The 23463-nt window shown below is 48.5% G+C and overlaps 1 protein-coding gene across 2 annotated transcripts in view; it reads left to right on the plus strand.

Moving 5' to 3' along the window:
• The first annotated feature begins 312 nt into the window (after positions 1-312).
• Positions 313-23463, plus strand: part of PNPLA2 (patatin like domain 2, triacylglycerol lipase) — a 51911-nt gene continuing 28760 nt past the window's right edge. The window contains exon 1 of one of the 2 annotated variants that reach the window (XM_073347160.1): positions 313-1141. In XM_073347160.1, coding sequence (XP_073203261.1) covers positions 469-1141 — 673 coding nt within the window. In that variant the 5' untranslated portion in view covers positions 313-468. The remainder of the gene's footprint in view (positions 1142-23463) is intronic. The other variant, XM_073347159.1, reaches the window with a different exon arrangement.

Below are 23463 nucleotides of genomic sequence, written 5' to 3' on the forward strand. Positions count from 1 at the left end.
CCAAAAACTACTATTCCCACATACACAAACCACCCTAGAATACACACACAACATGCCACAACCGCCCCACCCCTCCAGAACTCTCCACCCCACAAAAACACATGCGCACCAGGCCAACGCCCTCCACCCCCTTCACACGCAACCCATCACACAGTCCTCAAAACACACACGCGTCATCACAATACACACAAGCCACGCCACACACACACACAGAGAGTCATTAGGGTGCCTAGCCAGACTTCCTCTGGCCAGCGAGGGGATCTCTTGTCATCGGTCTGGGCCGAACGCTACCGCAGCCGGCAGCCCCACAACTGCGGAGCGCACCCCAGCGAGCCGCATGTGCCTTCCAGCTGCGCGCTCCCCAGCTGTGCGCCCTTGCGGGCTGCCCCTTTAGCACGGGGCCCGGCAGCGGCTGCCGGCGCCGGCGCCGAGCGGGATGTCCTCTCCCAATGCCACCCCCGGCTTTGCATGGCCCCACCCGCCGGGCGGGCGGTAGAGGCTCGCCCCCCCGCTGCCATTAGCCGGTGCAGGAGTCTCCTCCCCCCGGCCCCTGGCATTGGGCGTGGGATTGGCTGCTCCGACCCCACGGCTGACAAACCGGAGCCCCTCCCCGGGCAGGCCCGCCGCCGATATAACGCTGCCCCCCTGCCCTCCCTTCCCTGCCGCTCATCAGGCGCTGGCAGCGGGCAGAGCAGGAAGGGAGGCGCCGCCGCCGCGTATCCATTCCCCTTTATCCCGGGCCAGGGCCGGCAGAGCCCCGGAGAATGTGAGCGGGAAGAGCGACGCACGCGGATCCGGGGCGCCGCAGCTTCTCCTGCCCTTACCTCGCTGGTGCCCCGCTCCGGTCCTCCGCTCGCGTCGCCCAGGCGGGGCGTCGGTCCGCCGGGGGCTCGGCGAGCCTCGGCTGCCCCCCATCTCTCTCCTGCCAGAGGCGCTGCCAGGCGGGGGGGGGCGATGTTCCCCCTGGACTCCCCCTGGAGTATCTCCTTCGCGGGCTGCGGCTTCCTGGGGGTGTACCACATCGGGGTGGCCAGCTGCCTCCGGGAGCATGCCCCCTTCCTGGTAGCCAACGCCAAGACGATCTACGGAGCCTCCGCCGGGGCCCTGACGGCCACGGCCCTGGTCACGGGAGCCTGCTTGGGTGAGGAGTTCAAATAGCTTCGGGGTGGGCGGCGGCGGTGGGAAATCAAAGAGCCTGTCCCCGCTGCTAGTGCAGGGCAGACCCGGCCTTATGCCTTCCCAGCCCATGTCAAGTAGGGCTGGGGTGTGTGGGGGTGTGTGTGTGGGTGTCAACCTGGGGTTGTGGCTCGCACGCGCGTGTGTGTCATAAACAGGTGTGGGGGGGGGGGAGGGGGGCGTTCATGATCCTGCCCTAGATCCTGGCTAGATGGGAGGCGGGCCATGGGATGGAAAAGTTTGAGATCCACTGGACAAGGGAAGGCCGATAAGGGATCCTCTCTGTTCACCAGAACAAAAAATACACTCCACTAGGCAAACTGTTTTGCCCCCAGGTGATCCCTTCTGCTGGTAAATTCTGAGCTGCACATAAGCAGTGTTTTGTTTTGTTTGTTTTAATGTAGAAGCTCTTTGAATCGGGGACTGACTGTCTCTTATGGCTGGTCTTCATGGGGAAACTGAGCAGCATAACTGTTGTGGAATAAGCTATTTGGGAACAGCTCCACCTGTGGACACTAGTCTGGAATAAAAGTGACTCTATTCTAGAAGAGTGCCAGCATGGGATCTCTTTTTCTTAAATTATATGTATCTTATCCACCTTCAGGGAACTACTACTTCTCTCTTCTCCCTCCAAAATATCCTTTCAGGTTTGTTTGTTTGTTATACAAGACCATGCAGGAACACTGAGCACAGACTAAAACCAAAGAGGGACCTTTGATCTGAAATGGCAAGTGAAAACAACCCAGATTAGTCTTGTTGTTTATGGATGGGTATATGTGGCTAGACTTCAGAGAAGCTGGTTTTTCAGAGACCAGCTTCTGTGTAAGTGATCACTATGAGCCTGATATAGCCCATGAAAACTTATAAAAGGATGCCTAATGAGTACAGTGGGCCCGTAGTGGATGTTGATTTATAGTGTAGTTGATTGCGGGGGACCTTTAGAGCAGGGGTGGGCAAACTTTTTGGCCTGAGGGCACATCTGGGAATAAAAATTGTATGGCGGGCCATGAATGCTCACAAAATTGGGGGTGGAGGGCTCTGGTTGGGGGTGTGGGCTCTGGGGTGGGGCCAGAAATGAGGAGCTCAGGGTGCAGGAGGGGGCTCCAGGCTGGGGTGGGTGAGGGCTCTGGCTAGGGTGGCAGGCTCTGGGGTGGGGATGAGGGGTTTGGGGTGCAGGAGGGTGTGCAGGTTGGGACCGAGGGGTTCAGTGGGAGGGGGATCAGGGCTGGGGCAGAGGGTTGGGGTGTGGGGAGAGGCTTGGGGGTGCAGGCTCTGGGTTGCGCTTACCTCGAGTGGTTCCTGGAAGCAGCGGCATATCCCTTCTCCGGCTAGGCCAGGTGGCTCTGCACACTGCCTCGTCTGCAGGCACCGCCCCTGTAGCTCCCATTGGCTGCAGTTCCCGGCCAATGGGAGCTGTGGGGGCAGCGCTTGGGGTGGGGGCATCATGCAGAGTGGAGCCCCCTGGGTGCCCCTACACTTAAGAGCCAGAGTGAGGCCCTGCTGCTGCTTCCGGGAGCCGCATGGAGCAGCCCCCGACCCTGTTCCCCAGCTGGAGCACCAGAGTGGGGAAAGCCCCAGACTCTGCTCCTCAGCAGGAGCTTGAGGGCCAGATGCAGCCCATGGGCCATAGTTTTCCCACTCCTGCTTTAGAGCATGTCTTGCAATGTGAACTGTTTTGTACATTGTAATGCATTGATAAAATGTGGAACTTTGTTCTAAAAAGGTACTTTTGTTATAACATTACCATGCTAGGTGGGAACTGCTGTGCATTCGTGATACTGGACTAGCATTATGGTTGTGATGCAGATTGATCAAAACCAATTAATATAGGAAATTAAGCATGACTTTTTTTTTTTTTAAACCTGCATCATTGTTGGACCACAATGGCGCAAGCTAAGCAAAGATTCAGCTTTTGATGAAGTTCTGTAACTTCAGTGTAGTTAAAAGAAACCTACTCCTTGCTCGTTGTCACTCTTACCACCGTGTGGGGACGGAAACATAGAGCAGATGAGTTCTTAATGGCTTTGTACTGGAAGCAGAAAAGTGACTGGAGGAAAAAGTAGGGACAGCATATAATGTGCTTATGAGTTTGGCTACCCACGCTGATCATCTGTGTCTCCAAGAAACTAGGAAAGCTCTTTAAATAGAGAGGCTGAAAATAAGGGGGACAAGGGGCAATCACCTTTCTAAACCTGCTCTTTTTCATTCCTGAGCTGCTTACGAGACCCTATAATACAAAGAGTTCAGTGATGCTGTCAAGGCTGATTCCCCACTCTGGCACTTCAAGTGCAGAGGGTGGGGGCCCGCAAGGATTTTAAAATTAATACTTGCCACTCCAAGCTTGTAGTAAACTCCCAAGGTTACAGCTTCTCTCTGACCTTGGCTTGGTAAACACTGCCAGCACCCAAACAAAACCCCTTTTGGAACTCAAGAAGACGCACTTGGGAATTCCTTCCTGTTGGTTACTCTCAAGCCCTTTCACCCTCCCTCCCTCCCCCCTTCAGGGAAGAGCTAAGAAACAAAAGAAATCAGCTGTTGCTGCCAGGTAATTAAACAACGTATGCATAAACCTTTTAGGACACCAAAAATACAATCCTGTTTTTTAAAAAAAAAAAAAAAAAAAACCAAAGAAAAGAAAATACATTTGGAACTTAGGCTTTTGCTAGATTTTTAAAAGAGCAATTACAAAAATTAAGCACCCAAAATAGCTTTCTTGGGGGTTCAGCTTAAAGGTTACAAGCATACCAAAGCATCTGGGGTTAGCTCAGAGGAGTCCATTAGCCATAAGAAATAAACAGTAATAACCCTAATCCCATCTTTGTAAACATTCCTGATCTACTTACACATTTGGGAGTTACAAATAAGTAGTTCTAGGATCTGATGATTTATGATCATACCTGCCTTAAAGCTTCTCATAGCATAACTGCTTCCTGTTCCTGTCTTTTCCGGAGAAAAACAGACACAAAGAGGAAGTTTTCTTTTCTCTCCCCCCCCCACCCCATTTTAAAAAGTTCTGTCCTTCCCATTGTCTCTTTTGGTCAGGTGCCCATTCCCTTTCGTTTACCTGGGGGACTTTTTTAATCCTTTACAGGTAAAGCAAGCAGAGAACAGCCACCAAGAGGGACTTATAGCTGGCTGGCTGGGTGTCCATAAAAGGGACCAATTCTCCCCCCCCTTTCATTTATCATGATGAAATGTCCAGGAAACTGTAGTCACTTGGTGGACTGGATTGCCAGACCTGTATAGCTAAGAAATGCCACCATGTCCAACATGCAGCAATATAATGGATTTTAAAATGTTCTATGTAACTAAACTGAGGAGAGTGTGTGCACGTATACACACACTGAGGCATGTTTTGTGTATGGGTGCAAAGAATTCAGAGGTGAAGGGGTTAACAATGACTCACGAGTATCTGCCTCTTTATACTAGGATATAATCACACTCTACGCTTGGGTACAATAACAAGTGGTTATACTTGCCACTTGGTGTTCCTCTCCCTTGATCCCCGGAAGTTAGGCCTCTCTAAAAGTTCTGTCTGTTCTGTGGAACCTGCTGTGGTTTTGGAGTGGGGGGCCTGCATGCAATGGATCAGGCCAACTTGTGTGGCAAGACCAAACCATATTTTACCTACATCAGGGACTTATAGGCCAGTGGCTCTCAACGTTTCCAGACTACTGTACCCTTTCAGGAGTCTGATTTGTTTTGCATAGCCCGAAGTTACACTTCACTTAAACTACTTGCTTACAAAATCAGACACAAAAATACAAAAGTGTCCCAGCACACTATGACTGAAATATGGCTGACTTTCTCATTTTTACCATAGAATTATAAAATCAATTGGAATATAAATATTGTACTTACAGCTCAGTGTATAGAGCAGTATAAACAAGTCATTGTCTCATGAAGTTTTAGTTTGTACTGACTTTGTACCCCTGGTTGAGAAGCACTGCTATAGACTGTAACTGGCTTTTCCCCCAACATGACTACTTCTACAGTGACAACCAGTCTAGATGTAACTGCGCCCTATGGGACCTCAAACACTTATTTGCAGGGAATTTGCCAGAATGTACCATGGGTGGGGAGTATATGGGCTACCCATACTGCAGTCTGAGACTGTAGCCTTGCTCCTTGTGCCAGTTGCTCTGGTGGAGGGGGTAGGACTTCTTTAATCTATCACTTCCCATGGAGGATTCGGTCTAGAGAGAGCTGCCGCTGCCAGGGACTCGCCTGATGCAGCTGCTTCTCTGTCCACCATTGAACTTTGGTCAATGACAGAACAACTAGGTCATGTCTAGACGTACAGCGGCACAGTTGTGCCGATACAGCCCTGCCGCTGCAGTGCATGAGGGGAAGATGCTCTGTGCTGACGGGAGAGAGCTCTCCCATGGGCATAAACTCTGCCCCCTCCCCCCCCCCCAAAGTGGCAGAAGCTATGTCAGCTGGAGAAGCTCTCCTGCTGACGTAGCGCTGTGCACAAGCACTTAATGTTGGTGTAACTTACGTCACTCGGGAGTGGCTTATTCACACCCCTAAGCAACATACGTTATGCTGACATAGGCTGTAGGGTAGACATAGCCTTCATTTCTACTCAGAGAATCCCATTGCCACCCTGATCTGCAAGGAAAACTCTTGTAAACAAGAAACTGGGTGCCAGGAACTCCTGAGTACTGCTTTTCGCTCTGACACAGATTCCCTTTGTAGCCTCAAGCAAGTAACTTATCCCGTCTACCGCTATTCCTGTTTGTATTCAGGTAACACCTATAGTATGCCAGGTGCTGTCTAGGCACACAGTCCCTGCCCCCAAAGAATCCACAATCAGGGACTCCTATAAACTAGGATTAATAATATTTATTTGCCTATATCCTGGGGGGTGTTGGGGGATAAGTACTGAGGAGAGACCAGCCTAAAACCAGATCCTGAGCTGGTGTGAATCAACACAACTCCATTGAAGTCAATGAAGCCAAGTTGATTTGTCTGCAGAGGATTCAGTACCTAGATCCAAACCCTTCTGTGTTCTGTAGGATGGTTTGAAATCTGATCTGAACTTGGTGTGTCCAGTCTATTTCTGTAGCTGTGTGTGGTGCTCTGTAGGTAGCTGGCACCTGTCATTTCCGTTAATGGGAGAGCAGACGAGTCAACAGAACGCAAAATGGCTGACTCTGGTTTGCCACTGAAGGTAAAAGTGGCCTTGGTGCCCAGCTGGGCACGTCCAACAGTCCCTGCACCTCATCCCTGTCGTAAACACTTGACTCTGAACCCTAGACTGTAGTTCCAAGGTTAGGCTTGGAGTGCATGGACTGAATCACTAATGGGAGAGGACACAAAGGTTGCAGACTCCTGCACTTGTCAGCAAAACAGCTTGTTCCAGGAAAAGCTATCAGTGGCTGCATGACACATGTTGGAAGCTGGGTGGTAGCAGGTGCTGCAGGATACTGGTTGCTCAGGGTTCTAATGCAATTGTGGCAGCTGCCCTGTGGTGCCCTCTGATCATCAAATTAGAACACTAAAGTATCTTTATGTTTCTATTGATTGATGACAAGCAGAGGGGCACTTTGGAGAAGCCCTGTTTGCCTGCAGATATGACTGAGGCTATGGTGCATATGTACCTTGCCTCTGAACTCAACTGGACCTCATCATGCCATGTCAAATGCTGTCTGGGCAGGGGTGAGGTTCTCTTGTATGTTAGCGCATTCTGCCTGATTTCATTCTGTCTCAAAAGTCCTGATCCAAGTCAGTGGAAAGACTCCTTCTGCTAGCTTCACGGGGCTTTGAGTCAAAGCCCCAAGGCCCCTACAGTCAGGCTTCTGTTAGTAGCAGCATCTTCCCAGTCTGCACTTGGTCCCTGCAGCATGCAACTATCATGGTCTCTGATTGCCTCCAACTTGTCACTGGGTTAATTCTCCAACATCCCTGAATTAGGAGCAATTTATTTGTATTATGGTTGAGCACCAGTCAAGATCAGGGCCTCATTGTGGTAGAGGCTGTACAAACATGGAACAGAGTGCCTGACCAAAGAACTGTTAGTTTAAACAGGGGCAAGATGCCACAGGTGAGTGAGAAACACAGAGCAAAGACAAGGGTGATAGTGGAAGGAACACAGTTGTGTATATGCACTCTATGTGGGCTCTTATTTAGAAATAATATAGGTGAACAAGAGGTTTTAATAAATCCCGAATGGACCCTCACCTAGCTATTGTTAGGTATAGGTATGCCTCCATGGGCATCACAGTGGATTGAGGATTTTGGATGCTTCTGAGAGGGTAGCTGCATTGGTAGCATATCCTCTACATCTGAAGTACGTAAGGTAGTGTCCTACACCAGTACGATGCCTGTGCACTTGGTGTGGAGCACATTCTACATTAGAGCCCTCTTAATGCGAACTTGGATATCGCTAAATACTTGTAGCGTTGCAAACAATTTCAAGGCATGTCAATGTGCAAATTACAGCTGTAGGTAGCATGAACCACTTTTAAAATGTAGCCATGTCTGGGTCAGAGGAGAAAGCAGCTGTTTTTTAAACAGTGGGGAAGTGAGATGGGGCAAACTTGGATGTGAACTCTAGGACAGAACTCTGTTCTTAGTGCCATGGACTATTTAAACTGGGGACCTTCTCTACTGTGCAGTAAAATCTCTCCTGACCCCATCCTTTGAGTTACCTATAACCATCTCCAATAATCCAATTGCATTGTTGATAGATCTGCCTTAGAGGGATGACTGCCAATATCAACTCTTCTGGACTTTGAACGTTTGGCTCTAGAGAACCTTGGCATTTTAAACCTGATGCTTAGACCAGCAGATCATCCTTTCTGGGTTATGTAACCTATAATGTCCATGGACCTGTAACCATCTCTAGTATTCCTGTAACATGCAATTGCTCTCTGCTGTAGAGTAGCATAAATGAATGCAGATTGGCTCTGCTAAATCCTCCACTTTTTCAAGGAGGAGGCAGCTTTGTTGTACACACCTGGTTACCACAAAAACATGTTATCAATGATTCACTTGAAGCATAAATAATCTGACACTATCAGCAAATGCCATAAAGCATGTAAGGACTTCACCAGTAATGAGAATCCTGCACACACAGCTGTGAGCCAACATAGAGGAGGCCACAGATTTATGAGCAGGATAATGTTGTTTGCTCATGACATTCTTTAAGAGGGTGTCCTTAGGTTAGAGGCTATACCAAGGTTTTATTGGTGTCATAGTTAAGACCTTTTGTCCCAGCCTTGATCTGGGACGAGGCAATGGCTATTTGATGTTCAGGTATATGCTCTCGGGTGATAACACAATAAGCTGTCATGTGACCCCAAGGAAGACCACTGCTCAACACCAGAGACCTTTGTGCGGGCAGCACATTTTCCTTTCTGCTGAGGCTCACTGAGGTCAATGAACAATAATAACCCCTGCTAAAAAGGACACCTCGGGAGTTTGTTCATAGCGTGCACACAATGGCTTATAAACAGACAGCAGAGATTACTGTGTATGGAAAATGTTGGACCAAATCCCCTGTTAATAGACCTAGGCAAAGCCCCCCCACCCCCTGAAGTCGGAGTGACCCCATCTTTCATTAGCTGAAGTCTGGCCAGCAAAGTGTAGATTGGGAGGCAATAGTCTATGACTTTCTGTGCAATCATGGAACGAGGGAAGGAAATGGGACAGCCTGAAGCTGTCTCCACATGAAAAGGAGATTCCCTACCCCAGGTATAAATTGCGTAGTTGTGGCATATGGACAGCTTCTTAAGATCCTGGGAAGAACTTGTGTGGAAATCTGTAATTATGCGTGGTGCCTCACAAACACACTTAAGAAAGGGGGGCCCCTCAAACTTTAAGTAGCTACTATGGCCTTGTTTGGAAGAACTACCACCTTGCATCTACATGCAAAATACTCCATTGATGTATATATATTTTTTTTCTTCCCCAGCGATCAGTATAACCTACTCCAGAATCAGTAGAGGTGAAGCCCTGAGTCTTAAATCATGATGGTATGGTGCATCCACACAGGCACCAAATCTGTCAGCTGGCAAATGTCCTTGGCTTGCAGACTGACAGTTTCCCTCCCACCGTGGTTCCACAGGTCCCTGACTTGCTGCCCCCTCACTAGTCTTCCCAGCTGGAAAAAGTTGACAGCAATGATGATTGATCATATTACTTGCTCATCTCTAGAGAAATCCTTTTAAGATCATGTGAGGCCTGCTTATAATATGGAAAGTCTTTTTTGTTTGCCATTTGACTGTTAATGCATGTCAGGTTAGCATTTTATTTGAAGGGAAATGGTAATTCTATTCCATTGGCCTTTCAAAGGATTATATCAAGACTGACCTCCTCCAGACTGAATCAGTCCTTTTTCTCCCCCGAAATCTCTTCTCAGTCTGAAATCTCCCTTGGCTTCTCTAGAGCTAGAAGTGTTAGGTAAACCAAACTTAAGGCTTGTGAACTGTGTGTGTGTCTGTTTGTCCAGTAGCCCATTGGATCATTTTCTCTAAATTGCGTGACTCAACCACATTAACTTCCAAAGCACTGGGTTTGCAGATGATTGTGGTTGGACTCTTGCCTCACACTCCCTCCCCACTCAGCCCAGACTATCTGTGCCCGACTCTTTTGCTTGCTGCCTTGCTTCTTCTGCCGTTTATACACGTGCAAAGTGGGTGTAAGAGACCTGACCAGCATGAGTGAGTGAAGCCTTCTGATGTAGTTGCATATTGCACATGCCCCATACTGCTGTAAGGGATCGTGCAAGTGGCAAAGCAGTGGAGTATCTGGCCCTCTGCTCTCATGAGCTGGCAGGGGTTGGAAACTGACAAGAATCCTGCTGTCAAAGAGCATTATCTTTTGGAGTTTCAGCACCCCTTCAGCTCACAAGAATGGAGCAAAGAGAGTGGGTGGCATTGTGTGTGCTTGCTCCCCAGGCAAAATACAGCTGATACCGGAATGCTGAGCCTGCTGGCATCCTCTCACACTGGTGGCTTTTCTTCATAGCCTCTAAACTTACCCAGTTCAACCCTTTTGTCTCCCTCACTCCTTCAGTTGCTAAGTGTGCTTGGTAGCACAGAAGGGAGGGGAGCTGGACTGCAGCCTCAGAGCTCCCAGAATCCTGGAGATCTAGGAGTGGTCACTCTGTAGCACTCTTGTCAGGCTGCCTGGCTTGTCAAGCAGTAACAAGTACATTAAAGGGGTTGGCCGATAGCAAAAAAGACGAGGAAGAGGAAACTAACTACTCTGTGGCTTTCGTGGGTAAACTTGATCCTGTTGCAAGAGGCCACAAAGTGATTAGAATGTCCTGTGACCTTTCTAAGATGGCTCCTGGGAGGAAGGCATTAATCCACTGTATTAGAGCTTACATGTGATGCTGAGGCCTGCCCTGCCAAGGCACCTCAACAAAAATGAACGTGAAGATTCTCACTCGGATTTCCTGGGCAGAAGAACAAAAGGGGGTCTGTCTGGATCATGCTCAGGACTGGTTGCAGGCACAGCCAACAACTTGTGACATCAGTTCACAGTACTGTGGAGGTCGCATGGAACACGTTTCTGTGGAAAGTGATCTGCAACTAAAATGCCTAAACAAACCAGACGTTGAGGTGATCCCAGCAGGGATTAGTTAGGGCAGGTAACTTGTCTGGTCTAATCAGTGCCTAGAGGGGTGCGGTGCAGAAGTAAATTGCCATTGCATTTCTGGTGCAGCCTTCTGTGGCTTTGTAACTACCTGTGATCAGACTGCAGGAGCTTCGGGCTCTGAAAGGAATGATTCCGACAGACTATGAATGAAAGAGTAGGGACTTCGCTACAGACTAGTGTATTGGGCGGCCAATCTGAGGAGCTTTATAATTAGAAGCTCATTGTAGCCTGCTGGCCACCTCCCAAGGTCTACAGCTACATCACTCATCCTCCCTGATGCAGAGGATCATTACAGAAGGATGACTTCTCTCTGTCTCCCCACAACATGGCTAAGGGATTCAGATGCAGATCTCTCTCCAAGTCATGGTTTTCCCTTCCTAAGTCTTGGACCTTGTCCATGCTGGGAGTTTTGCCTTGATTCCAGCCATGGCCAATCAGTTTACGAGAGCAAACACCTAGTGTCGTCCCTGTGGACCATACCTGCTGTGATGAAACCAGGATGAGCTGCACCAGTACAAATAATGGCTTTTCTCTGTCTGCTGGTGCAGGTGCAGCTGTTGTGATGGCTGCGGTCTGGCAAGTAACCAGGGTATAAAACCCTGGTGAATGTGTTTTGAGCAGCCATTTTCCAGACTCCTGGTTGAGTGGGAAACCTTGATTATTGTTCCTTGCTGTGAAGGGGAAATGGGTTCATACCACAAAGTCTCTCTCTTATCGTTTTTGAAGACCCCTGTTTGGAGGTAGGATTTGAAGGCTGCAGCATCTGGGAGACTTTCTCCCCTGCCAGTTATCGTGGCTGAGAGGAACAGAAACTGATGAAAGATCTTAATGGTTGGGTGAGCCCTTAAGCAAGGCCAACATGACCTGCCCCAATTCACCTCTTAGTGGGGTCCCTGGATGCAACTTACTTAGGGCTTGGCTACACAGGAAGGCTATGCTGGCATATGGTAGGGTGTGAATTTTAAACCACTATATTTAAATTTAGTATAATTCCCTGTATGGATGCATTCTGAAATAAGAGTGTGTGGGGGACAGCTACTCTGCCCTGTTGACAAGCCCTAAGTCTCCTAAAATACATGCACGTACAGAGAAGCCAATTCCAGGCACATTCTTAGCTCCATGAGGGCTCTGCTCTGCCTGGCAGGTCTCAGGCTAAACTCTGCTGTCTCATGATTCCTCAGGCTTCTATCCTGTTTAACAGCTTTGTAGGAGGAGCAGAGGGTTAGCTTTTAAACAGGGCTGCATGCTATGCTTTGTGACCAGTACACTCAGATCTCAGTTGGTTAGAAATGTCAGTCATTTTTTGTGCTCAAGAATTGGCTGCTTGTGGGCCATGGTGATAATCTTACCTTCATTTCTGGTATTGTAGCATCACAACCCGAAGAGAACCTGCTAACCTTTCAGCCCTTCCTCCCCACCCCCATAAGTAAATCCCATATGGAAAGGGATTCCTTGCAAAGCTAAATGTGTCCCTGGTCTCCTCCCAGGGTGACTCAGAGCAAAATTTCTCATTATGACTTAGTTGCTGTCAATTTGCCCTGTCGACCTAATACTGCTGGAGAAAAGTTGGCTGGTGTAATGTTGCTCTTAATACATACCCACATGATGGAAGGGCAAAGAGGACATAGCAAGTGGGGCCATAACAGGCGCTTGGCATAGCATAAGGTGGCTGGCATATAGTGCCAACTGGAAAAGCTGATCTCTTGTGCACAGAATGTGCTTGGAGCCTAACACTGCTCCTCAAGGGCCCTGGTTTTTTCATGAATTGGTGCAAGCTCTTGAAGTCTTATTCTTATTGTGGTAGGTGCTGATCTTGGGTGGGAGGCTCTAGCAAAAGGAGACTTCTGTACATGCACCTATTAAGAGAGGAGTCCCTGTGCTAAAGAAATTACAGCCTAAAGAGACTATTCAGACACAGGAAGTATTATTAGCCCCTTTTTATTGAGGCACAGTGAGATTAACGACTTGCATGAGCTCACAAGAGGCGCCTGTAGCAGAGGTAGGTATCAAACACAAGCTTCTCAGGCCTAGTTCAGTGCTTTAGGCACAAGACCATCTTTCCTATCTGGGGAACGGGAATCTTTTTTTCTCTACATTCAATGGGATTTGGGTTAGGACACTAATCCCTGGAGTAGATATATTTTAAACTTTGACCATGTGGGCCCGGGTGGGGTTGGAGAAAGAATGGCAAGGAAAGTAACTCGCTTGGTAATCTGACACAGCCAGCATGACTCCTGTGTTCATGCTTATCCCCCATGGGCTAGTGGCTATTAACTCCCCCAGGCCCAGTCAGTACAGGGCCCAGATCTCAACAGAAGCAGTCTGGCTTTCTCCAGTCTGAGTGAGTGACAGGAGAAACCAAGGTGATAAGGGCTGGTTCTCATCAGCTGACTAGGGCAGAAATTACCTTTTGTTCTTGCTGCTTTCCATGGCAGATGGCCTGGTGAGCTCTGCAGGGGTGTGGGTGGGGATGTGCTATGTATGGTCGTTCTGCTCCCCTCTCCCCCCCAGGTTTTGAGGCTACATGAAATCTGTCAAGTACTCTGTGGATTTTTCTCTGTGCTACCCTCTACCCCTGAAAATGGGCACAGACTGACTGCTGCTTCTTTGCCTCTCTCCTGCCTTGCAATGGAAGTACAGAGTTCTGGCTGAAAGGCTGTCTAATTTCACTGCAGCTTCTCGAACAGCTGCACCAATGCTACAGGGTAAATCCATGCAGCTCTGCTGATTTACCCCCATTGAGGAGCTGGCCTTAGCTTTTTGTGTGTTGGGCTCTTTCTCCCAAAGCAAGACTCCCCTGTCCTAACCCGACTGCATCTATACCTTGGGGCAAGAGCATGTAGCCGATATCTCCTGTAGTGGAGGTGCGCCCAGTGTGACACATTTGTACCAGGACAGCAGTTTTCGCTGTGCTGATCTTGGCTTGTCCTGCAGACCTGTCAGCTGAGCACCTGATTCTTCACTGCCTCCCGCCTTGGGTAGTCACTTAACCCTAGGTGAAGCAGTTGTCACTCACTAGTGAGTTTGAGTGGTAGCATTTTACCCGCACCTGATGCACATTGGACTAGTTTCAACACCATTGGTTTTAGTGGAGTTGCTCCAGATTTGAACTGCAAGAGAATAAGGCCCCATTTTTGCCCTGTGTGTGGTCATCTATGCCTGTACAAGGCAGTAGACACTCAGGCCATTTAACTCTCCTGGAGGGGGTTTGGGTGGGGGTGTGTGCGTGCGTGTGTGTTTGTCTCCTGTCTTCCTGCTTCTGGCATTTGCAGGGTGGGGACCTCAAAGAAATGAGCATTGCAGTTTACTTGGCATGCAGCTCCTGATCAATCTCATCTCCTATAGATGCCACATGGCAGAAAGTTCTGATCTCTCCTTAACCCAGGAGCAGGGGGTCAGAACAGAATCGTCCCTTGTGCTTAGTGGGTTTCATTCTGTCCTCCCATCAGAGCGGTTCCACTGAGTTCTGGAGGGTTGCCTGGAGAGAGAGAGGGCTGAAGTTGGCTCTTCAGTATGTCTTGCTAGATTCCTGGGTAGAGAGGGTCAGTCTTATTTTAAAACCTCCCCCTTTTGTGCTTTGTTCTGCCATGCTAACATCTCTCTAATGCTGCATTGCTGATCACTGTATTAAGACTTACATAAGGGAATTATCTTATGATGAAAGAAAAGATGATCCAGCCTGGATCAACTGCTTTAATCCCAATAGCAACAAAGCAGAATGATCCTGGCTGCCAGTCTAAGCTAAGCTCTTCTCTACCCCCTTATACATGGCTTGGCATAGACAAGTATTTCAATGCCTGATACAAAGGCAGTAGTGAGTTAGACCGCTGTTCACATGACTTACTATTGTGCAATGCCTTGGACTCTAACATAAAGGTTTTAGATGTAAAATGTAACTAAGAATGGCAGCTTGTACAGTTCACCTGCCTGCTCCCACTAGCTCTCTCCAGCGTACTGTTTAGCTGAAAAAACACAAGTGAATTCCTGTTAGCCCTTCATGGCCAATATATCCTGCCTTGCACTCTGGCAGAGTTGCCAGCTGCCTTGCATAGATGGAACTCAAACAACTGTGCTTACATATGGACTCTGGGACGGTGTCTTACCGCGCTGTGTATGCGGGGTGGAAGGTAGCAGCATGTGGGATGATTGACTTGTGAGAGCTGAGGCAAAACCCAAGGTGGCTTAAATCCATTTTTATCTACCATCTCCTCACTCTTCGATGGGGCAGGGAAAGGGGACAGACCTATTTCTAGTTGGGGTTGATCTCCTAATAGGAAACTGGACCACAGCTGATGGCCACACCTCTTGGTCTCCAAAGACTAACCCCAAAAGGAGCCTTTAGGTTGTGTGTTTTTGTTTGTTTTGTTAAATAAACTGTGGCCAGTGGGTCTCTACTCAGACTGAAACAGTTAGCATAACCTGTACGTAATACCTATTTTAGGTAGGAGGGCTGGCCTTGTGGCTGAAGCACTGCCCTGGGACCCAGGGGAGGGAAGTCCAGTTGTCCACTCTGCCATATTCCATGTCTTTCGGCAGGTCACATGAAGCCAGACCTCTAGTACTTGGCACCTATAGTGTGGGTCAGATGGATGCTGAGCCCTTCTGAAACAACCTGCTGAGCCCTTTTGAATATCTGGCCTTGATTGTGGGGGCTGAGCTCCAGCAACATTTGTTCCTTGATCTTGCAGCTTTAGCCACTCACCTGTAAAATGGGGGTGTTGAAGAGTAACCGGCCCCTTTGAGAGAATGGGTTCAAGTCACCTGTGATGAGATGGATGGGGTCTGATACAGGGCACCTGGCCTCTAGAATGACCCAGGCAACAGGAAAGAACAGCAGAGAGCTGGTGAGAGTTGCATGAGAGCCATAGTCAGGAGCTGCTGGGGGGAACTAGTGTGTAGAGAACTGATGCACTATTTGAGGAGTGCTATGGATGGGAGTCACTGGAGGGAAGCCCTGGTGAGGGGAAGGCTTGTGCAGAGGCCCCCCCAATAAAGGGGAAGAACCAGCTCAGCCAGTGTAGGCTGAGGGTTGATTCTGGAAGGAGTTTCCCATGAGTAGGGCTAAGACTTGTCAGCGAAGGGGTTTCCAGAGCAGAACACTGCATCAAGCTCTCTTGCAGAAGGTCTAAGTTGCAGGCTGTGGAGAGGAGTTGGAACAGCCTGGGGAACTTTGAGGGGCATAGAGGTTCTGGAAGAGGGGCAGAGGAATTGAAGTGGGACTATTGACTCTCTGGTGGGTGGCCTGGAGATGGTCCCTGGTGTGCAGCTGGAGAACTGCTACATTTTAATCTGTTTTACTTTGGGGTTTTGAGAATCGTCGTAATCTGAAGGATCTGCTGATAGTTGCATTTATACTAAAAAAATTATGCCCAGAAGCAGGGCTACAATTAGGATGGTAACATTTCTGTCCTCCACCAAGGAGGTGACAGTCAAGTTTGATTGGTGGTAGAGAAGATAAGGAAACTCAGGCAGCCTCAGGGACTGTAGGAGAAACTGAGGCAGGATTTATCAGTCTTGCCACAGGAGGGCACCCTGGTGGGGACAAGTCTGCCGTAGAGGGTAACAGTACTTGCTTACCTAGATAGGGGAACTGTAACCGATCTCTTATTCTGCTCCCATTGAAAACTAGAGGGAAATGAGCCGGAAAACTCAAGGAAAAAAGAGCAGGCTATTTATGGCCTATGGCCAGGCTTTCTAGGAACCCTCCTTCGCAGAACTGTTTGTACAATGCTGTATCTGAGTTCTGCACAGGCCCTCTGACGAATGAAGCATTTACCATAGGAGTAGCGGATTATGCAACAAGGCTGACCTATAGGTTGACCTCGAGGGGAGGGGAGGGGTCTGTATTTACTATGTCTACAGTTTAGAAAAGTCTCCTTTCTCACATGCTCATCAGGAACAGTCAGCCAATCCCCGTCTCATTAACAGGTGCCAAAGCGGTGGGGTGGGGTGGGGTGAAGGGAGGGACTGAATCTATTCAGGAAAGAATTTTCTGTAGTATCTGGCGGATGAATCTTGCCCATATGCTCAGGGTTTAGCTGATCGCCATATTTGGGGTCGGAAAGGAATTTTCCTCCAGGGCAGATTGGAAGAGGCCCTGGAGGTTTTTCGCCTTGCTCTGTAGCATGAGGCACGGGTCACTTGCTGGAGGATTCTCTGCTTCTTGAAGTCTTTAAATCATGATTTGAGGACTTCAATAGCACAGAGATAGGTGTGAGGTTTTTTGCAGGAGTGGTGGGTGAAATTCTGTGGCCTGCATTGTGCAGGAGGTCAGACTAGATGATCATAATGGTCCTTTCTGACCTAAATATCTATGAATCTATTTAAAAATTTAAAAAATAAAGTCCTAGAGGAACTCTTTGTACTAGTATGACACTCCTTAACATGCTTGGGTTTCATAAATGATCATACCGAATGCCTGCAAAAGATTCATGCTAATTCTAACTTGGAGGTAGGCAAACTGGCTCACAGGCCACATCTGACCCGTGGGACCATCCTCCTGGCCCTTGAGCTCCTGGCCAGGGAGGCTAGCCCCCAGCTCCGCCCCTGCTGCCCCACCCCCTGCAGCCTCAGCATGCCATGCTGCCAGCGCTCTGGGCGGCAGGGCTGCAAGCTCCTGCCAGGCAGTGCGGTGGCATAGCCGGCTCCAGCCAGGGGGTGCAGCTGCCAGACATGCTGCTCTGAGCATCATGATAAGGGGGCGAGGAGCAGGGGGGTTGGATAAGGGGCAGGGGATCTCAGGAGGCAGTTGGATAGGCATGGGAGTCCCCGAGGGCCTGTCATGGGGCGGGGGTGTGGATAGAGGTCAGGGAGCAGGGGGGGTTGGATAAGGGGTGGGGTCCCAGGGGGCCAGTTAGGGGACAAGGAGCAGGGGGGGGTTGGATGGGTGGGGAGTCCTGGGGGGGGGGGCCAGTCAGGGGGTAGAAAGTGGAAGGGGGTGGATAGGGGGTGGGGCTAGGCTTTTTGGAGAGGCACAGCCTTTCCTACCAGCCCTCTATGCAGTTTTGGAGCCCCAATGTGGCCCTCAGGCAAAAGGTTTGCCCACCCCTGTTCTAACTCCCCATACAGGACTCTGGAAATATTATTTTAAATAGTTTATGATCTAAGGATTTATACACTTTCCAGACAGCAAACAAATTTGAAAAGGTGTAGAACATGAGACACTAATGCCTGTGAGAAATCCGACACCCACCCCTCCACCCAGACAAGATACAGTACATGGTTCTCAAAAAGAAAAGGAGGACTTGTGGCACCTTAGAGACTAACCAGTTTATCTGAGCATAATCTTTCATGAGCTACAGCTCACTTCATCGGATGCATTCAGTGGAAAATACAGTGGGGAAATTTATATACAGAGAGACCATGAAACAATGGGTGTTGCCATACACACTGTGACCAGAGTGATCACTTAAGGTGAGCTATTACCAGCAGGAGGGCCGGGGGTGGAGGGGGGGACCTTTTGTAGTGATAATTAAGGTGGGCCATTTCCAGCAGTTGACAAGAATGTCTGAGGAACGGGTGTGTGTGTGTGTGGGGGGATAAACATGGGGAAATAGTTCTACTTTGTGTAATGACCCATCCACTCCCAGTCTCTATTCAAGCCTAAGTTAATTGTATCCAGTTTGCAAATTAATTCCAATTCAGCAGTCTCTTGTTGGAGTCTGTTTTTGAAGTGTGTTTTTTTTTTTTTGTTGAATTGCCACTTTTAGGTCTGTAATCGAGTGACCAGAGATTGAAATGTTCTCCAATTGGTTTTGAATGTTTATAATTCTTGATGTCTGATTTGTGTCCAGTACATGGTTCTGGGATGCAGGAAGCAGTCGCTGCAGAAAAGCCATGTATGACACCAAGTGATCTACAATACCTGCTCTAGAGATGGGGAAACTGTGTCAGACACAGTAAGGCATAGACTGTTTTCAGGTGATCTGCTGCCTGGTCTTCACCCACAGGTGGGCCAAAAATACACACATGGGTGCTGTGAGCAACACCCACCTCCACATGTACAATACACTGCAGTTGCAAACCCCTGATAATGCCACTGCTCTGTGTGTGCAGTTGTTCGTATAGACACAAGTATCTGTGCTTGTGAAATGCAGGTGTAAGTGTGTGCACATGCCTGGGGGAGGTTAAGGCCTGACAATCTGGCCATAAGTGACATGTCCAAGGTCATGCAAGTATCTGTGGCAGAACCAGGACGGGAACCCAGTTTGCCTGCCTGTTATGATATTCACTGTTCCTCCCACAGTGAATAGCCTGGTATAGGTTCTGTGGTGTTCCTTCAGCATGGATGTCACCTGTGAAGCATAGGAAGAAAAAACTGAAATGTCCAAATCTTATCTGTACTGTTTCTGCTCCAGATTCTAAGGACCTGTGACTTACAGCGATTGCTTGTTGGCTTTTCATGGAGTTAGTTTTCTGTTCATTTTTGGTGGTAGGTGAAGGAATCTCTTACCTCTTCCCTTCTTGGCATGGTGCCCCTTTTCCCAGTTTGCTCAAGAGCTTTGACATGCTCCCTTCCCCTTCTAGATTTCCTAGCTTTAACAGCTGATCAACATTGTAAAAAGTCCAACCAAACCCACTTCTTGCTCCGCCCTAAGGAGCCCAGAAGAAAGTGACAGCATGAATAAAAGCAACAGACAGCCTGTAAGAGACAGCTAATGAAGAGGACTGCACCCTCCCAGTTACACTGCAGTGTGATTCCCTGGGTTACCCTGTAAGAGGCAGAGATGGCTTAACCTTGGAATTCAGGGAATGGTTTAGTTTGCAGCCATGCGAGGTTCCTTGTAAATGGTGAACAGAGACCATTCTGGCAATCGAGTTGCCCAAGGAAAAGTTCCATAAGCAAATCTTCTCTCCCTGTGAAATTTCCATGCTGTTGATTTGCAAATCCTGTTGCGGTGAATCTTGTTTACATCTCAAGTTGGCCAGGAAATGGTTTTCCAATCCCTGGAGAGGGTGGTGCGTGTGTGTGGTGTGTGTTTTTGGTTTTCTTTTAAGATTTCAAAATCTTTCCCCATCATGAATCAGGATGAAAAGTCCATCTTAAAAATTCTCATGAACCAAGCCAAAGAATTTCTGGTTGGGTCAATCAAAATGTTTTGTTTAATTTTGACCTTTTTTGTGTGTGGTTTTTTTTCACTTTTTTGTTTTGAAATTTTAGTTAATTTATACTGAAGTCATTTGGAACTGAAAAATGTTTTGTCTCATGTCAAGATAGACTGTTTGGAAACTTTGACTCGGGAGAGTTGTTGCAATTGACCCTTTCCCACCAACTGTTCTGGATTGACAGATTAGTATTCTGATTTCCGCCCACCACTCAAAAGCCCCTCAGTTGGAAAATTCCAGATCAGCTCTGTTTAAAACATTTAAAATGGAAACATAACCATCCTGGCGACAACTGGGGAAATAGCATGTGACTTACCCATAGTATTCAGAAAGCAGGTGAGTGTAACAACATGGACCCCCATGCGGAGTGAGCAGAGCACAATTCAGTTCTATGCTGTTTGCTCCCAGGGAAAAGCAGACAAACCCTCAAAAAAGCTGTTCTGAGCAGGAGAGAGAGAAGGGGAAAGTAGCAGGGAGGAGCTGTAATGCTTTACCAGAGCAGGTGGAAGGCAATAAGGCAACTCCTGTAACGCTGGAAGAAGAGTCTGCTTTGGGGGCAGGCGGGGGTGGGGGAGAACATACATTCTTCTCCTTATTATGAGAGTCTCGGGGAAGTTGGGAATGTGGACATCTGATTAGACCCTCTGTTACAGTATCTGTACAGCAGCATGTAAATGTGGCCCTGATCTTGGTTGGGACTTTGAGTGCTGTGTACACCTGTTGGAAGACAGCGCCTGCCCTGAAGAGTTTACACTCTAAATAGCCAAGGCAGATCATAGTGCTTGACTAACATCCTGCTGCTCTTGCCATTCCCTATGCAGAGGGGAACTCGCTTGAATCCTCTTGGTGACAGCTGAGTGGAGTGATTGAATGACAGCAGGTCTTCTGCAGGGGTAAAGACAAGGGCAGCAAAATGGGGCTGAGTGCATTAGAAATGGGAAAGCTGCACCTAAACTAACCATGCTGGTGCCTAGCACTGGTGTTGGCAGAGGTGGAGGGGTAGCATAGGCCAGTCTCTGGCATGTCCAGCATGGCCCCTGACTTCATAAAATGCCTGAATTCTATTTGAAGCCCTTAAATCTCTCTTGAGGAGCTACTATCCATTTCTTAACCCCCCCCCCCCCCGGGGATGGGGACAGGCAGAGAGGGTGTTAGAGCAATCCATTCCTCACTCTTTAGTCTCATCCTTTCTGGGTACGTTGGAAACCAAGCACAGTGATGCCGTTAACTTTCCCTTTACTTGTGGTTCCACCCAGCATCAAATTGCTTCCCCACCCGTGTTCTAAGTTCATGCTCCATGTGTGCCAGCTGCTACAGCTAATGGAACAGGAATGTCCCTGGCATGGACTGGTGCTCTTTATACCGAGATGGAGCCTTTCCAAAGGGAGCCACAACTCCCCGGGTGGGTGGCAGCAGGAATGGCTTTAGGCTAATGTTAAAACTCCTCTTTCATTCTCCTGGATGCGCTGTTCCTATCTTTTTATTTGCAGTCATTCTTCCATTTTGTTTTTTATTGGCTTAAATATTTTGCAGGTCAGATTATCTCTTGCTGATAAGAGGGCAGATGTTAATTAGGTCTGGTGATGCTTTGCGTTCTTTAGTACTGTACCATATGCCCTTGATTCAAGGTGCTGCTTTTAGATCCAGTTCTAATGCTGAAAATGACCTATCATCCGCTTTCCCCACCCCAAACTTTATTGCAGAAGTGTGGTTAGATTGTCATTAACCCCTGGTAGTGTGCTTGGCCTCAGTGGAGAGCATAGCCTTGTAGGCTCCTTTAGATCTCTGCAGAATATCTGTCTCCTCCTCTTCCATTTCTTCTTCCCCACTTCTCCTGGCAGCTTGAGGCCCAGTTCTCTGTTGCCCTGTGCACTGTGTTCCTTTACACACCCTTTGCACTAATGTGTGAATGATCACACAGTGTGCATGGCAAAGGAGACTTGGACCTCTGGTATTTTGGCACCAGGTTCTACTTGTTATGGTTGTGGGAACCAGACTGCAGCAGCTTCACAGATGGTGGGGTCTTTACCATGGCTAGCTACATAGTAACCTACCATGGCTAGCTATATAGTAACCTATGTGGAAATGGGTTTGGTGTAGCTAGAAACAAGACTAAGAACAAGCAGACCAGCCCCACAGCTAGTATTAATTCACCCCTTTGGTAGCCTCTACACAGAGGCTAAGGTCTGAGCTGGCCTGGAGACTGAACTATGGCCTTTCCTCAGAGCTGATTCTGCGAGGGCACAGGGATATTTGGGACTTCATTCACCAGGGCTGTCAGTCTGGCACTTCTCATGTGCTACCATGTCCTGGGATTCTAATAGGCAGGTGCTGCTCAGGAGCATTCAGATGGCATAGAGGACTTAAGGGGGGGCAGGGAGAGGAGGAGTCTGTTTATAACTACTGCCGGTCAAATTTTTCCATTGACCTGTCTTTTAGTGGAAATGGCTTTTTGATGAGACAGACTTTCTACATGTGTCCCACAGGCACAGCCAGAGCAGACAGAAGTGGCATACAGGTTAGGTTCTTCTATACGAAGACCCATTGGAGCCTTTCCACTGACTTCTTCTGTTGGCATTAGATCAGGCCCAATAATGAGGCTCATGTGCAAACATCCATTGCAGGCTAGTTGGTACCTTGTGGGGGGGAGGGGTAGGTGGGCTTCCTCTTTCTCCCTCTCCCCTTAATGTTTGGCCTTCACCAGCTCTCTGGTCATCCTCACTGGCAGTCCCTAGCAAAACCCAAAGCAGAACTTGTTTTGCGCTTTCCTAGAACAGCATCTCTGGTTGTCATGGGGGTATAACACCCACCCATTTATGTTCAGATGCCTTCACAGATGTCACCTGTCCTGTGACGATGACCACCCAAATGAATGAACATGATCCCCTTTGGCAGGACCTCTGCACTGGCCCTGATTCCAGGAAAGTCCCTGGCTCTGGAGTTCACTCTGCCCATCCCTCCCCAAGGGAGTTTTTATCCTTCAGTGCTGTCACACCCAAGCTTTCAGGGCAACGGCTGTTTTTAAATGGAGTAGCCGAATAGTGGCTTTTCATATACTTACAACTTCCTGTATGTAAGGACTCAAAGAATAACTAGCTCACGAGGATCAATGGCTCATCTAACATAATGTGGTGAGCTTAGTGCTGTACTGACAGCCTTGGAGACTATCATTTCCGTCCAGGGAACAAATCCAGTAGAGGCAGCAGCAGTGCAAACAGCTCCCAGTGCTGCTCCATCAAGCCTTCTCTGCCCATCTGGGCTTGCTACTTTTGATCCATAGACCCTCTATCCAACTTCTTTGTTTACAGTGTGTTGTCAACCCGTTGCACTGGCTGCTGTGGGAGGGCAAGGGGAACGTTTATCAAATGGTGGGGTAACTGATATGACTAGTAAAAAGCCTCTGGCTATGCAAGCTGAATAAGAGTAATCAAATCTCATGCTTCTGCTTTTTAGCTGCTGCTTGTGGCATTCTGGAAGCTTCTCCTTCCCCTCGACCTCTGTACAGCATTGCACAATTAGTCTTGCATGGCGTGCTAAGAACCCTGCCTTTGCAGGCTCAGGTGCTGGCCA

Source organism: Lepidochelys kempii, chromosome 6 (genome assembly GCF_965140265.1).
Source record: "Lepidochelys kempii isolate rLepKem1 chromosome 6, rLepKem1.hap2, whole genome shotgun sequence".
NCBI classification, from domain to species: Eukaryota; Metazoa; Chordata; order Testudines; family Cheloniidae; genus Lepidochelys; species Lepidochelys kempii.